Below are 15,594 nucleotides of genomic sequence, written 5' to 3'. Positions count from 1 at the left end.
AGTTAACACAAAGAGCGGCACTTATTAAATACGCGAAACCGAACGAAACGAGTCGAGACGAGTGTAACCCACGGTGATCGCAGCGGTTGCGTCTGCGTTCTGTCAGCGCTGGAAGTCGAATGAACCTCTCGACTGGGCCTCGACTCTGGCGACCTATGGTGGTGCGGTGGTGGTGCAGAGAGAGGCATGTTACCTGGCCAGTATGGTGGCAGTGCTGTCGGTTTGGACGTTTTCCAGCTGGAAACCTTCCCTTCTAGGGTATATGAGTTCGAAAAAGACATTTTTTAGCTAATATTATATTATAAGTGTTTATAAGGTTTAGTTGATGTAAGAGAATCTGGTGCTAGATATAATTTTCTAGAAAGTAAAATGTAAGAGTTAAATCTTATATATTATTAACAAATTGTTGTCTATTTTTCTATTATTAAAAGTAAAAATACATCATTTTTTTAGAAACTCATACTTTATCAAACTATATCTCACAATTAGGAAGATTTTGTAGGAACCCTACTCTAAAAAACGATCATTTTTTTTGGAAAAAGTATGATATAGCAGAAGACTTAGCCTTTTCTGGCTATACCAGGTAACACCTCTGTAGAAGAGCATTATCAGCAGCTGCTTTCTCTCACTGCCAGGTCTCCCTCGGCATTTCTCTACTATTTGTTTAATCATAAAGTACACACGCTTCGCATAATGCGGAGCATTGTTCGCTTTGTCACTTCTGGTAGTTGTTGTAGTAGTTGGTGGTGGTTTATGCTGTCGTTGCTATATCGTTTCTTATCACTCTCCCTAGCTCTCCCTATGGCTCTCTGTAACCCTCACAATCAGTTAAAAATAGAGCCCAGCTGTTCGGTAGCGTTTCCAAAGGTGAGATCTCCCTTTCCTCAGATTTGTGTTCTCCTTTCTGGGCATGCGCAGCTGCCTGAGATTTTGTTACTTGATTAGGACCCTTGTTATTGTTTCTGTGATTTAATGCAAATTTGAATTTTGCACAGTTTGCTGTCAGTTATTCCAGATAGTTCTCAACCCCTTTTGAATTGAGAATTTCCGTTTCGAAACTCGACTGCAACTTGCGCAAGTTTGTTCACTTTTGGGCGGCCGATACCTGATAAGATTGCGGGCAACGTTTAAAGTTTAAAGTTTTAAGGGCCATTGTAAATATTGAAACATAATGCGACTGATTCGTGATCGATCAGGGTCGAGATACAGCGGAAATATGGCACAAAGTGGGTTTTGTAACCCGAAAAATTAATACCCATCGTCAGCAATTAGGCAATTGAGAAATTGTAGCAAACACCATCAAGCGCCAATAGATCGACCATCTATGGCAGAGGCAAAATTAAGAGCAGCCCACGCTGTTGCCAATTTGACGTAAATTCCAATTTGCGAAAGTAGTTAAAGCACTTGGAAATGTGCAGGGGGCGGAGGTATGCACCTACTCACATGCATAGAAAGCAGAGTAAGCAAATTAAAATCGAAAACAACTACTTAAAACAGTACACTGACAAATAATATTATCGAAAGCAACTTCCGAGACATCTGTTGAATCACACTTCTTAAAGAGCACCCCTCCCATCGAAAGTTGTAACGAACTGTTTACTCCTATTTATCTATTGACGGCAAAGTTTTACTTTTTATGACTGGGAATGGGTAACATTGACCTCCAGGCTTCTCAGTGTGGAGCCCCATCAGTGGAGCAGTAATGGCGAGGCACAAACAGTTCAGAGTGCACACGAAAGGAATTTCCTCCGTTCGTTGTCAATGTAATTTGTCAGTTCAAAGACCTCCAGCGACACGAGGACTCTGCTTGCCGTCTGCCGTATTTTAAACGGGATGCACAAGGACTGGAGTCCTACGTGTAAGATGTTTACACGGCTGCGGCGGTGCTGCTCTGACAAATGTGCCAAGTGTGCGGACGTGCGCCCCAAACCGGGGACTAAGACCCGAAAACCCAAAAACCCATAACACAGAGCACAGGAATACAGAGATCCCCAAGTCGAGTGCAGCTAAAAAATGTAATCAATGTATTTTTGTCACGTTAACGAAATGCACAAGGCACAGGGCACACAGCTCACAACTCAGCTGCCTCAAAAATAGTCTTACTTCCTCGACAAACATAAATTCTGTCCGTCTGCCAGCCAAGCCTGCCGCCTGCCTTCCTGCCTGGCTGCTTGTCGAGTTGCCTGAATTTGCACGGCACGAGCAGTTGCAATGGCAACTGCAACTACAACTACAACTACTATGTCGTAGAACTACAACTGCCATTGCAGATGACGGAGAATAATGGGCACAAAATCCCAGGCAGCGGCACAAAGGATTCTCAGGGAGAAATGTCACTTCGTTTGGCAGCAATTATCCCCAGAGCTGAATGAGCATTGACTGAGCCGTAGACGTATTCTGATTCTGAATCCAAGACTGGGTCTGAGGCTGAGCTCCGGAACCTAGGCTGCGGCAGCTGTCGGGCTTGGCGCGAGCTAGTCTGCAATTGCGGCACAGTGAGCACTCGCTAAGGGTTGAAACTGCTGCGATTTAAGCGTATCACTGAGGCAGCTGTCTCGCAATTGGGTCTCTTATTGGAGCTATTTTTAATAGTACTCCTAAAGAGTATAGTATTATCTATTAGATTATTTTCCTTAGCGAGTCCTTACCTTATCCTAACCAAGTTACCTTATCCTTGCCCCCACCCCAATTGCAACCCCCTCGCGGTGTCAGCCACTCGCCTTTCGCTGGCAGTGATGTGTGCCTTATGCCACGACTTCCTCCCCGAAAAAGCAGAGCAGAGCCCAGAGCTAAGAAAACTTAAGTGCATTTGTGCCATGCCACTGCTAGTCGGAGCCGGGTCGGGTCGGGTCGTCTGCCAGCTGTCTGTACCCCCTGTACATCTGTCTCTGTCTCCCAGTCATCCCTCTCGCCTCCACGGACGTGCTTACCCTCATGTGTAATTAAGTCGGGCATTATCGTACGGGGCAGCGTTTTCGATATGCTGCGTTGCTGAAATTTATGGGCAAATGCATTTGTTGGCTGTATTTATAGACACAACTTATGCCAGAAGTCTGTCGGAAAACAGAGTTCGTAACCTTACCCATGCATTATTTTGTTATCAAAGTGGTACAATGCGGAGATTACGATACTACCTTATATAGGCCAGTAGCCAGAGAACATTGGATTTATTTTGACAAATGGGGGTTGGCCTAGGTTATTTCCAATGCTATTGATGACTAATGGGTCTTTCGACACAGATACTAGCAACTAACTACTCGACGTATCGGCCTTATCTTAGAAATACCCACCCACCCGGACGTACTCACTATAGCTGATAATATTCAGCTCTATGATAGATTTAGGAACCTTCTATCGCTGCACGAAAGATAAAAAAGCTTTGGTAACTATATCCAATTACTGGATAAACAAAAGCTTCATCTTTATCGGAGAGAGGCAAGTTTTATGCGGTATGCGGTCAGCGGCATTTTTGCAGCATGAGTTCCAAGAGATATCTTCGAAAATAAACAATTTCAAGTCTCGGGCCTCTGGGCTTTGTGACTCATCCGGCGAGCTCTTCGTGTGTCAGAGGAGCAGAGAGCCGCAGATCGGCTAGTGATTAACTTTTCGAATCTGTCAGTCGCAGATTCAACCTGCAAAGTGCCTAGTTGGCGGAAAAAGTAAATATCAGTAATAGGAGGAGGAATATTAAATTCGGATCGAAGCGGAAATTCGACTCCTTCAAAGGCGCCTCCGGTTGCACCTCGCGCTGTCTCAGCGTTTCCTGGCGCTCGCTAGAGTGCTCCAAAGCTGTGAGCTGCTTTCCTTATCGGGCCTGGGTCTGTGTCATCAGAAAGTAATATAAAGAGCTCGCCGCAGCAGTAAAGAAAATAATTTAACGACACCCGGCGAAATCGCAACGGCAACAAAAAGCGACACAAGACACAGGCGTCAAGAGTAGATAGAAGATAGCAACAAGTCGCTGCTGGCAGCCCGCTTGTTTACCTTGGGTTACTTGGTCGTCGCGGCGGAACGCCAGCAGAAATTCTAAACTTTTAGATGCGGTTCTTATCAGTTGCAAAGTGCATTGACTTTGTTGCAGCTGCTGCAGTGTGGTACTTGTAATGCGGGAGTTTTCCAAAGCTTTTCCAAAGAGTTCATGCATTCAATAAATTACATAAAGTAACAAAGATCTTTACAAACTGAAACTTGTCAGATGCATTAACTAATTTGTTTGATTTTAGTAGTGGTCTGAAAGTTTTAAGAATACTTTACTGAGCGTCAAGCGAAGATAGTTACTTTAATCACAGGCTAATTTTATTATTCAACAGTATTTAGTAGACATCTTCTGCTTAAAGTATTAAGGACTTTTTCTCCAACTTGTTATTTCAACACACCCACTTCCCAACCTTGACCACAAGCACAATCCTAAATCCAAAATCCAGTTGGAGACAGTTAGATTGCCAGGGATATCCTTGTAAGCTTCCTGCCCATCTCTCGAGTGGACTGCTTATTAAGTCATTGCCGAAGCTGAAGGCAAAGTTCACAGGCTCTTGGCGCCCACATAAGTATGCAACGCGTTTGTTTGTCCCAAGCAAAGGATGCAGAAAAGTTGTTGGTGGTGGTGACGGGCTGCTGCGGCTGCCTTTGTGTGTGCATCCTCGTAATTTACTATTTTAGCAGCTTACTCACACACGGAGGAGCGGCTTTGTTGACTTTTGTTTTAACGCCTCCAACACACACGTACCCGGAGCCACTTACATGCTCACAAGCACATGCTTCACTTGACGCACATTGTTGTTTAAACTGGCGCTGGGGAGAAATCACACAATTTATAAGTGCGGACGCTGGCCTATCTGGAAAAACAACAATGCGGCGATGGAGATGGCGATGGCGCCTGCTTTATATTAACAAGCCGAAAGGAAAAGCGCGAAACGAAGGAGGAAGGATGTGCGCGGGGTAACGAAATAAAACTGTTGACAATACCGCAAAACAAGCGAAAAAACATTGCATAAACTTGGGCGCACGCACTTGAAAAGAATGAAAGAGAGAGGGGGTGGGGTGGGGCAGATAGCGAAACAGAGATGTTGTGGGTGGTGCGAGTGGGGAAAGAAAAGAGAGGTGGTGTGGAGAATCAGAAGTACACTTTGAAAAATATATCCTTTTTTGTATAAAGGTACTTTGGATAACTCCTACATTCTTTCCGCTTCCTATCCTTTTAATCATCATTAAATCTTATAAAAATATCAATAAATATTTTGTTCAGTGTTGTAAAGGATAATGCAAAGGCAGCTCGCGAGTTGCTGCTTTAAGAAGGCCACCGAAAGAAAAACTCTTTTCAGTTTGCCATTATGCGGCTGCCAACGGGGGTACGGGGAGAACGGGTGCCATAACATATGTTTTTAGGGGCAGAGAGGATTGTGTAACAACCCGCTGCATTTGAACAATGTTCCTTACACGGCCGCCCAACCACCCACCCGCCATCTCTTTGTTGTTCGGTCCACCAGCCATCGAGAGAGAGACAGAAACAGAAGCCGTGGAAAGAAATGGGGCTACATGTATTTGTGTGCGTGGCAAAGCCAAAATATTTGAACAATTTGCGCTGCAGATTTCTTTGGCAGCCGCAAAAGCGAAGCAGCATGTATGTATGTGTAAGTGTGTGTGTCACATCCTTTGCTCCTTCCTCCTTACTAACACACATACAAGCTCACGCACAGACTGCACTCGTTTAGCATCGTTAAGCTTTCCACTTTCCGCTTTTGTGTGCCGGGCCACATTTTTCGTGCTAATATCGTTAAAATGTTATTACAACGTAGTTTTTACTTTAAACTTTCCCCTCTCCACTCCGCCGCCGCTGCCTTTCCACTTTCCGTTGCAAAATTATCGTTAGTTTTGTTGCAGCCCCTATCCCCTGCCCGTGCTCTCGAGCCCCGTCTGCGTTATGCTTCTGGGCTGGATTTTCGCTACATCGTGTAAAATTAATTGAATGTAGCTCCAAGCACCAGACCAGGGCAAATCCGACCAGACCCACGGCCCAGATGGCCAGAATCGGATGTAAGCCAGGATCTGGGCAGCCAGTTGGCCATTTTGCCGTACCAGCCAGTGGGCCATGTAATTTAGATACTGCCAAAGCTACTTAAGTGCAACAGTAGCTAACCCTGACTTGGCCAACTGACTTGGGGGTTTAGTATCCCAGCCATATTTCGGAGATGATGTCTTAACAAGGTGGTGATCAGAAGCTTCGATTATTTCTATTTTATGACGTTTTTAAATGTTTAATTTTGTCTTAAAAAGAAAGTAATTTTTTCTATTATTAGCTGGTGGTATTAAGTACAATTACAACTGTTTTTATTAATATTTAAAATCCTTTTTTTCATCTACTATTTGAATTGAACCAACAATTATAAAGCACAAAGAATGAACAATTTTTCAAATAAATCTGACTCGGGGCAATAAAAATGATACTGTTTTTTTCCGAGATTCTCATTACAAAGGAAATAAAAATGTTCAGCTCATGACAGCTTTATAAAAAATAAAATGAAACATAAAATTAAATAGAAAGTGGAGCGGGCATATCTGATTTTCAGGCAATAAATATTATACATTTATTGTGGAGCTGGAGTTGGGGAGCTCACACTCCTTATCGGAGTGGCCCGATTGTTTGCCCAACTCCGACTCCACCTGGCCTATATCTTATCGGCCCAGAACCTTGAAGGGCCTGCATCGCCTTTCCATCCCCAAACATTCCTGTATGCGATTAAAAGACTCGTTGGATGTGATGAGCTCCCCATTCGGGGTGACAAATATTGATTTATGCTTTAAGCTTTCAACGTTTTCTCCACTGCATCGCAGGGCGGAGTCAAATATTTGCTTAAATAAAGCAAAGGCAAGCTTATTTTTCTGCCAGTAAATGAACTAAGCCCAGGAATCGGAGAATCAGGGAAATGGGGGGGCGGTGGTTTGTTTTTCCCTCGCATTGCATGACAAACATGGCGGGAATATTCTATGAAAATTTCGCTCCTTTCAACAGCCTTGGTCCAAGGAGCAGGATAAATGGTTTTTCCAGCATCTACTGCTGTGGCTTCGTTCTCCTATTTTTTTTCTGTTTTGCCTCGGCAGTCGTAATTTAATGATGAATTCCCTGCCAGTGTTTTGGCCAAAATGCTGGCGTTCGTGGGCGTTCAGTTGCGTGTCTACAGAAATTATAATCCACCCAGATGGAGAGAAACTGGAAGACAGCTAGGCAAATGAGAAAGGGGCTGGAGGCGGACGGAAAGGGGATCTGCCATTTCAGAATGCTTATTTATATATTTCCTTATCTGCGATGAAAAGTGAACTATTATTCAGTGGGCCCTGACCAAGACGCGCTCAACTGCGACGCCGGCGTGTGCCAGGACCTCTTTCTACCACCCCAGCTCCTACCCCCACCATTGTCTGAGCGCCACCCAACCCTTATCCTTGCACCTACCCCGCACTCCGTCTTGTCTTGCGTAGGTGCTGCGAAGCGTGGCGGGACAGACGGTAGGCAGGCGTTAGGACACGCGTCCTTTTTTCTCTCAAAACACTTAAAAAAAAATAAGTAATAATATTTTTATATTATTAGGTACAAAAAAATTAACTCACAAATATGTATTATAATATATTGTTTTAAGGCCTTTCCGGCTTATATTTTTGAAACTCTTTTAAAATATTTTTACAAACTTTTTTTTCCTTGTGTACCCCTTTTGCTTTTGTGGTTCTACTCCCACTTGGCCAAAGAAACTTTTCCGGTGGTGGGCTTCCTGTCCCAAAGAAATTAAAGCCGAACATCTGCAGATCCTCGTCTTGGCCTTTGAAGGATATACGACAAGAAACTATCAGCTTTTATATTCAAGGACTTCTTAACATGTGTATGGGGCATAGGGTTGGAATACCATTATAATTTTATTTAAAAACGACTTTGGACTATACTTTAAAAAATTGTGAAAAAAAATAATATGGATATTAGAATACAGTTCTTCATAATAGAAAGTTTCAATTTTAACACGAACTTCTTATTTTTTCTGAATAAACAAAAAGTGTTTTATATTTTGTCCATACCCTGATAGAGAATTGAAAATGGTTTTTCCGATTTTAAGCCAGTTTTCTTTTAGACTCTTAAATCTCGGATGGAAAATCCTGGTAAGTTCCCGCTGAGCTGGATGTGCACCTTTTCTATTCAAAATCTTATCAGACCTATTTTTGTCACAACATCCCAAAAAAAGATATGCAAGCTTTTTGGGTTCTATTGTGCGAGAGGATAAGTTTTCTGTTTATCTTGTTGGTAGCCCGCAGCTTTTACACGAAATCCGATTGTGAATTTGTGTGTTTTCTGCGTTTTCGGAGATTTTCAAGCAGTGGGCCCCCACTCGTCCCTGGCCTCCACAATTGCGGGCGATTTTTCGCACATCCTTTGCCATCAATCAAAAGTGCGTGAAATCAAGAATTTATGCCTCATTGGCAGCCTGGGCACGCTCGAGCGCATTGAGCAGATAAAAGCATCAGTCGCAGCAGGTCGACACCGGGAAATCGCATAAAATGCTCAATAAAGGACGTAATGTATGCACAGAAGCCAAAGGGGGTGCCGGGTGGTGTCGGTGGTGTTGGGGGTCTTGGGGGCTAGGCAGCAAGGCAACAAAAATATACATTTTATTAACCGACAAACACGGACGAGATGTCCCTGACCACTGCTAGGACCAATGTAATGTTAACCACGCACACCTTTTTCTACACATAGCGAAATTCTAATGAACAACGCGAAAGGAAAACTAACTTTGGACGAAGCCGAGAGAATATTTGTCCTTCCATGCACTTTTCACACTTTTTGAAGGTTATCCCCCAGATTATGAAACAAAAAATTGAAAAAAGATATAACCTCCGCAGTGGGTCATATTGGGGTCTCCAAGCATTTTCAACATTTTGAAGGGGAGGCATCAGGAAAATTTAAAAAAAATTGAAAAAATATTTCGTTCTCAGATTTTGATGCAGATTTATGGAGAATCGATCCACAAAACGTTTAAGGTATTCCGCTCGAGAATCGTATGAAAATTGGCCAAGATATAGCCTCCGCAGTGGGTCATATTGGGGTCTCCATGCATTTTCTTACTTGAAATAAGATAAGAAACGATTTATTTGTTTCTGTGCATGCTTCGGGAAACTCACCTGATTCTGACCACAAGTCAGATGCACGTGTCCTGCGCCCAGTGGGCCCAAAGGTGGCAAACATGAGTGGAGGGGGGCTGTGTTGGTGTGGTGAGGGGCTTCGTAGGTGGGCATAAAAGTTGCATGAATCTGAAGTTGATTTGAATGTGGCCCCAGAGCTGGACCCTGGTGGGAAACCATCTCCGTTAAATATTGCCTGAGCACAACATACACAATGCATCCACTTGTGGTTTTGTTTCCCCTGTCACACGTGTCTCCGGAAATGTCTGGATGAGATCCTTCCAAAGGGTTGGGCTCAAAAGCTATGAAACTACGAAAACAAAACTATTTGTATTGGTACTAAATTTAGGCAGTTTCTGTGAAGTGATCTGAGATAACTATTTACCCTAACTTCGAAATAAAACAAGAGAAGCCAATTACAAAACAATCTTAATTCCTATCCAACAAATGTACTGCTATTCACATTTTTAATTATGTCCAAAAATAACGGCTTTCAGCTTGATTATGGACTCTCGCATAGTTGCCACCACCTTGAGTTTGGGCAAACATTTCAACCCTCTGAGGCGAAATCAACGTGCGGCAGATGTACGAGCCACCGATCGAGGCACAGGACACGCTCAACGGCACAGGACATGCGCCGCGACATATGCGGGATATGTTGCAGTCTCTTTCTATCCATGCTATCCATCACTTTTCCGCGATAGATCCACCCCAGGCATCGAAAATGTTTGTTTAATTACAGGAAAACATGGAAACACCGAAAACTTGAACAAATTCCGAATCGGGTTGGGTCGAGGGGAGTTCGGTTATTGTTGCAGTTTCCGCACTTCATGGTGTATATGGTACAGTCATTGTTGTCCTTGTTTACATGATTCCATATGCTGTGCATTTCCTTGATGAAACTTTAAAGCATAAATTCCAGTGTTTTTTTTATTGCAGTTTTTTATTCAGTTACCAGAAGTATTTGCCAATGCAGAAATGTAAACACAAAAGGAACAATATGGCAATGCATATGTGTGTTCATGTTGTTTACCTGTTGGTCAAATTCAATTGCATAACAAAATATGTTTAACTGCGGCATTTAAGAGACAAAACTGTGGCATGTGTTTATTCTTTCTAAATAAATTCTCTAATGAAATTGAGGTCACAATTGCCAACAAAAAATGTATCTATGAGTTCATGTGAAGGATTTTATGGTCTATTGAGTATTCTTCTTTAATAATAGTTATATTTCTGTTTTAGAAACTATTTCTAGCTTGGAAATTGCGAAAGACGGAAGTGAACTGTGTAAAAGGATACGCAATTTGAACTCCTTTGGCTTATCCCTTAAGCGGAAATTGTTAAGCAAGACGGTGCACAGTGCCCAGTGCCCGGTGCCTGGTGCCGGGTGGCTTCAGAAGGTCCATTCACCTTCTCATACATTCATTCACTCATTCACTCACTCTCCGACTTACGTTTGCCTTGATTCATTCAGTTATTCGTTGGCCATGCAAATCCCTGGCACACAAATTTACACCTTGGGTGCAGTATGCAAAGCCCCTGGATAATCCGCATTAGTTGCAGAATGCAGACGGCCACAGATAGCGAACGAGACCGAATCGGTGAGGACTGCAACCGGACCAGGAGCAGGCCAAAACAGACTAGATCCGGCAGGACCATGTGGCTCTATGGCTTATTTTCCTGTCATCCCCGCCCCCACATCCTCGGCCGTCCCGCTAACTGATGCTATTACACTACAATATTGAGCCAAGGGTTTGGGAAAAAGCAAATTGAATCGTGTTTTGTCGAGCATTTCATTTCGGCATTTGTCAAATGTCGAAAATGTTCAGACGGCTTCGGTCCTAAAAGTCCTAAAAACCCCAAACAGAAACAGAAACCAATAAAATATGTATGTTTCCACCAATCACCCATGGACCAACGACCATCGCCCATCACCTAACAAACCAACACCCACGCCCAATACCCAACACCCCAATACCCAATGCATATTGCAATTTTAATTTTTCAATTCATTTTATGTAGAATATCTGTCCGAGTCGATGTTTTCAATGCCTCTGGCAATGAAGTCGGAGCCACAGGGGTGCCACAAATAACAAATTGCTTGTCATTGGTGTCGACGAAGTCCCAGACCCAGGAGCCGGTTACAGATAAGTCGGCCCGTTTCCCGCCAATTCTTGGGCAGGGCTTTTACAATTTGAATCTCGATTAGAATTCATTGAGTCTTTGGCATTAGTTAGCCATCAGCCTTGGAACAAGGACAGTGGGTCGAAGCTACACGAAATCGAAGGAAATTATCTAGGTCAGAGTGTATCTCACTCAAGGATGAATAAAAAATGGTTTAATAGTTCATTTATTATCATATAATTCAAGGATTAAGTTGCTCCAGTTCCAGCTTCTGGATGAGGCCCCAGACCTTGCGCCTTTGGAGCTTGTCGTTGGATGTCTTAGGCAAGCTGTCCACGAAGAAAACCCCTCCCCGGATGTGGTAGGCGCAGCTCAAGTGCCTTTCCACAACGTCACGGATGTGGTCCGCCTGCAGACGCTCCCCTTCCAGGCTCTTGGTGCGGACCACGGCACAGGCCGTCAGATTGGTGGACACGTCATCGGGAATGCCAAAGACACAGGCCTCGCTGACACCCGGAAGCTGCAGGATAAACTCCTCGATCTGCTCCGGGTAAATTTGAAAATTGTTAAACTTAAAGACATCGGTGTCCCGCGTCTGGATGTACAAGTAGCCCTCGCTGTCCAGATAACCAATATCTCCAGTGCGAAACCACATGCCATCCGAGCTCAAAGCTTTTCGAGTGGCTTCCGGATTTCGGTAGTAGCCTTCCCATTTGTACCGGAGTCTGGCATAGACAATACCCACCTCGTTGATGCCCAGTGGCATCTTTAGCTTGTCCAGCACCCGCAGCTCCACGTTTCGCATCACCTTCCCCTCGCTGCCCAAGGGTCCGCCCACGTTCTTGCTAAGACCTCCCATCTCGGACAGGCCGTAGCCCACGATGAACCTTTGGCTGCCAATCAGCTCGTACATCCTCCGGGAGACCGCCTTGCAAACCTTTGAGCCAGCCCCAATCAGGACTCTTACGGATTGAAGTTGTGCCTTGAGCTTCATCGGATCGGTGTCGTACTTGGAGAGTAGGGTTATTTGGTGGGAGGCCAGGAAAATAAAGGTCACCTTGTGGTTGGCCACCAGTTGCAGCAAATACTGAACACTGTAGGGCCGATTGGTGATAATTCGACGACAGCCGTTGAGGAGAGATGCCAGCAGGATAATGGTTCCAGATATCCAGTAGAGAGGACTAAACGATAACAGTATGCTGTCTCTGGTGTAGGTGTTTGGACTGAAATACACATATTATTTTTTTAAGTCTCAATTACCCAAAAACGAAATATAAATTTTACTTTTTACAATTGCAGAGCAAACTTCTATGAGAGCGAGTCACTCCCTTTGGCATTCCCGTAGTTCCCGAGGAGCAAACAATGAAGGCCGTGTGGTCTCCGTGCAACTTTGGACAGGGAACATAGCTAATAATAATTGAGAAATAAATGCCATGGAATTTAATTAAGAAGAGATCCTAAAACTTACGCTGCTGCCGTTATTGACTCATCTTCATTGAGAAGTTCACTGACATCCAACACCCCCTCGATTTTTCCATTGACCAAGTAAATTCTCGCGGGATAGGCCAGTTTCTCGTTCACCGAATGGATGACGGAGTAGTTTTCCACATCGCAGAAGATAATCCTCGGTTGTGTGATGTCGTACATATACTTTACAGTCTCTGAGGATTGAATTTTAATCAAGGATTAAAATCTCCTCCGAAGAAATATGAAGGACTCCTCACCTTCTGCAAACTCCGGATGCAGGGGGTTGATGGGGATACCCCGCAGCAAAGCCGCAATAACCACACTGGTCAGATAGGTGGAGTTGTTGGCCGAGATCCCCACCACATCGCCGCGTCGAAGGCCAAGTCGCTTAAAAGCCTGTGCAATGCGGGCACTTTGTTGGGCCAGCTGACTTCCAGTAAGTTGATGGCCAGTCGGATCACAATGTTGCATCACCTGGTCGGCATTGATCTGCAGGACACGCATAATGACCTCGCCCAGAGTCATCTCCGGGCCGTAAAAGTCCTTACCCCGCGGCCCAGACCAGGTCCGCGAGGCGGCATCGTAGTGCACTTCACAGCTCATCGCACCGGCTCTAGACTGTCGATCAACTAAGTGCTTTACTGCGTCTCATTTGGGTTTTATATCGCCGATTGATATGAGGAAACAAAGCGTAGCTGATAATTAGTCGGACACGTTGCGACTCTCCAAGATGTCGCCAACTTGGTGTCATCTAAAATAGATGCTGATTTACTCATTCGCGTCTCGGGCCCGCTTCTGAGTCCCGCTAATGAAAAACGGCCGTCCACTAGACACCGCAGAAACGGAAACTTTTCAATGTCTTGGACACCTTTTCGAGTGATTCACATTGTTTACTTCTTTGGGCCGCGACTTTCGTCAGCAGCTGACTTTTATTTTTATTCAAAAATATCTCACAGATGGGTAGTTGCCTCGCTTAGCTCGGGCCAGATTCGCCTGCGTTGGATCTTTTGGTTTTGGGTCTTCGGGAGAGCGTCCACAAAGAAAACTCCACCTCTTATGTGGAAAGCCTCGCTCAGATGCTGCTCAACAATCGCCTTGACGTCCCTTTCCGTGAGACTCTCTCCCAACTGGTTTTCTTCTCGGACTACGGCGCAGGCGGTGAGGTTGCTGGAGACCTCGTCCGGAATCCCGAACACCGCTACTTCGTGGACTCCGGCCAAGTGAAGTATTACGTCCTCGATCTGCTTCGGATAGATGGGAAAGTGATTGTATTTGAAGACGTCTGTGTCGCGGGTTTGGAAGTGCAAGCCGCCATCGTCGTCGAAGTAGCCGTGATCTCCAGTCAGCAGCCACTTTCCATCGGGAGTGACGATCGTCTGAGTATCCTGGGGATTGTGATAGTAGCCACCCCAGCGGAAGTTCAGTCTCACTAGGATCTCCCCCGTCTGATTCGGACCCAAATGTTGCCCTTTCCCGTCTACGAGACGCACCTGTATATTTCGCAGAAGCTTTCCCTCGCAACCCAGCGGCCCTCCCACATTCTTGGAAATACCCCCGATCTCCGAGAGACCATATAGTACCGCAAACCTGTTTGCTCCGAGAAGTTCGTACAATTGCCGCCAAATACTCGTTGGAACTTTCGAACCACTGCACACGAAGGATTGGACGGACTGCATCCTAGCAGCCAGCTCCTTGCGCTGGGGACTCTTGGCCAACATGGCCATATGATGGGGCACTGTGAGTACGAAACTGACCTGATGGCGCTCCACCAGCTCGGCGAAATACTCCACGCTGTACGGGCGATTGGTTATGATCCGGCAACATCCATTCACCAGAGAAGCGAGCATCGTGAAGATGCAGCTGACCCAGTAGAGCGGGCTGAAGCAGAAGAGCACTGTCTCCGAGGTGAAGAGCTGCGGACTGTTCAACTTCCGTTAGGGGTCAGTTTAGAGGGCTGGCTCGGTCTACTCACATCTTGGCGCTATTCAGGAGACTGCGATGCGAACGCGTCACACCCTTGGGCAAACCGGTTACGCCCGAGGAGGTGATGATGAAGGCCGTGTCGTCGCCGCTCAAGTTCGGGCAGGCAAAGCTGCAACAATAAGGGGCACCTTTAGAAGTCTTCTTTTTTCTGGACCGACCTATACCTACAGTGCTCTTTCGTTGCATTCTGTGCAACCGTCGGCGAGAAGATCCTGTACATTACGCACTCCAGGAATAGTTCCGGTTAAGAGGATGAGTTCCGTTTCGAACTTGAGACTACTCTTCACCGCCTTCAAGGTCTCATAGTTGTCCAGATCGCAGAAAATGACCTTGGGCTTTGTGATCTCATACATGTAGGCCGTGGTTTCTGGGGAAACAGGAGAAAACAGTACTTGTGTGAATCAAAATTATAAATTATACCACTTACCCGAATCAAATTCCGGATGCAGAGGGTTAATAGGAGTGCCATTCAGGAGGGCTGCGATGACCACTTCAGTAAGGTATGTAGTGTTCCTCGCTGAGATTCCAACCACATCACCACGCTGCAGCTTGAGCCTCTGAAAACTATGAGCCAGCCGGCGACTCTGCTCCAATAGCTGCCCTCCCGTTAGCTGCTCACCCGTGGGATCGAAGACCTGCATCACTTTGTCCGAGTAGAGGCGTAGGATTATCAGGGCCACCTCCCCCAGTGTCATGTCCGGTCCGTAGTACTCTTTGTCCTTCGGTCCCGACCATATTTTTTCAAAGCTGTCGTACTTGGTGGCCGCCATTTGGCTTTCTCTAGCTGCGATTTCCAATTGGACAGTCGATGGGACAAAACAAAACCTCCACACACATCAACTGAGTTTTGGCGAGTGTGGC

General features: G+C 45.3%; 2 protein-coding genes across 2 annotated transcripts; both read right to left on the bottom strand.

The window, feature by feature from the left end:
- Positions 1-11,493: 11,493 nt before the first annotated feature.
- LOC6495587 (luciferin 4-monooxygenase) lies at positions 11,494-13,404 on the bottom strand. The gene is made up of 4 exons (XM_001959117.4): positions 13,008-13,404; positions 12,752-12,944; positions 12,568-12,690; positions 11,494-12,506 (listed from the first exon to the last, which is right to left on the bottom strand). Exons 1-4 carry the CDS (start codon positions 13,351-13,353, stop codon positions 11,525-11,527), a joined length of 1,644 nt encoding a protein of 547 aa, XP_001959153.1. The 5' UTR covers positions 13,354-13,404; the 3' UTR covers positions 11,494-11,524.
- Positions 13,405-13,644: 240 nt separating this feature from the next.
- LOC6495586 (luciferin 4-monooxygenase) lies at positions 13,645-15,594 on the bottom strand. Its single transcript, XM_001959116.4, has 4 exons — positions 15,161-15,594; positions 14,902-15,100; positions 14,723-14,842; positions 13,645-14,670 (listed from the first exon to the last, which is right to left on the bottom strand). The coding sequence occupies exons 1-4, from the start codon at positions 15,501-15,503 to the stop codon at positions 13,701-13,703; spliced, it is 1,632 nt and encodes a 543-aa protein (XP_001959152.1). The 5' UTR covers positions 15,504-15,594; the 3' UTR covers positions 13,645-13,700.

The sequence above is a fragment of the Drosophila ananassae genome, chromosome 3L (genome assembly GCF_017639315.1).
Source record: "Drosophila ananassae strain 14024-0371.13 chromosome 3L, ASM1763931v2, whole genome shotgun sequence".
NCBI classification, from domain to species: domain Eukaryota; kingdom Metazoa; phylum Arthropoda; class Insecta; order Diptera; family Drosophilidae; genus Drosophila; species Drosophila ananassae.
This window is presented reverse-complemented; position numbering and strand designations above follow the sequence as displayed.

Excerpts from the sequence above, each read along its gene's own strand:
- LOC6495587 (XM_001959117.4), bottom strand. The coding sequence starts at position 13,353 with ATGAGCTGTGAAGTGCACTACGATGCCGCCTCGCGGACCTGGTCTGGG. Across the intron at positions 12,691-12,751 it reads GAGTCAATAACGGCAGCAGC|CTATGTTCCCTGTCCAAAGT; the intron begins GTAAGTTTTAGG and ends AATTATTATTAG. Across the intron at positions 12,507-12,567 it reads TTGCTCTGCAATTGTAAAAA|TCCAAACACCTACACCAGAG; the intron begins GTAAAATTTATA and ends TGTGTATTTCAG.
- LOC6495586 (XM_001959116.4), bottom strand. The coding sequence starts at position 15,503 with ATGGCGGCCACCAAGTACGACAGCTTTGAAAAAATATGGTCGGGACCG. Across the intron at positions 15,101-15,160 it reads GCATCCGGAATTTGATTCGG|AAACCACGGCCTACATGTAT; the intron begins GTAAGTGGTATA and ends CTGTTTCCCCAG. Across the intron at positions 14,843-14,901 it reads GAATGCAACGAAAGAGCACT|CTTTGCCTGCCCGAACTTGA; the intron begins GTAGGTATAGGT and ends TTATTGTTGCAG.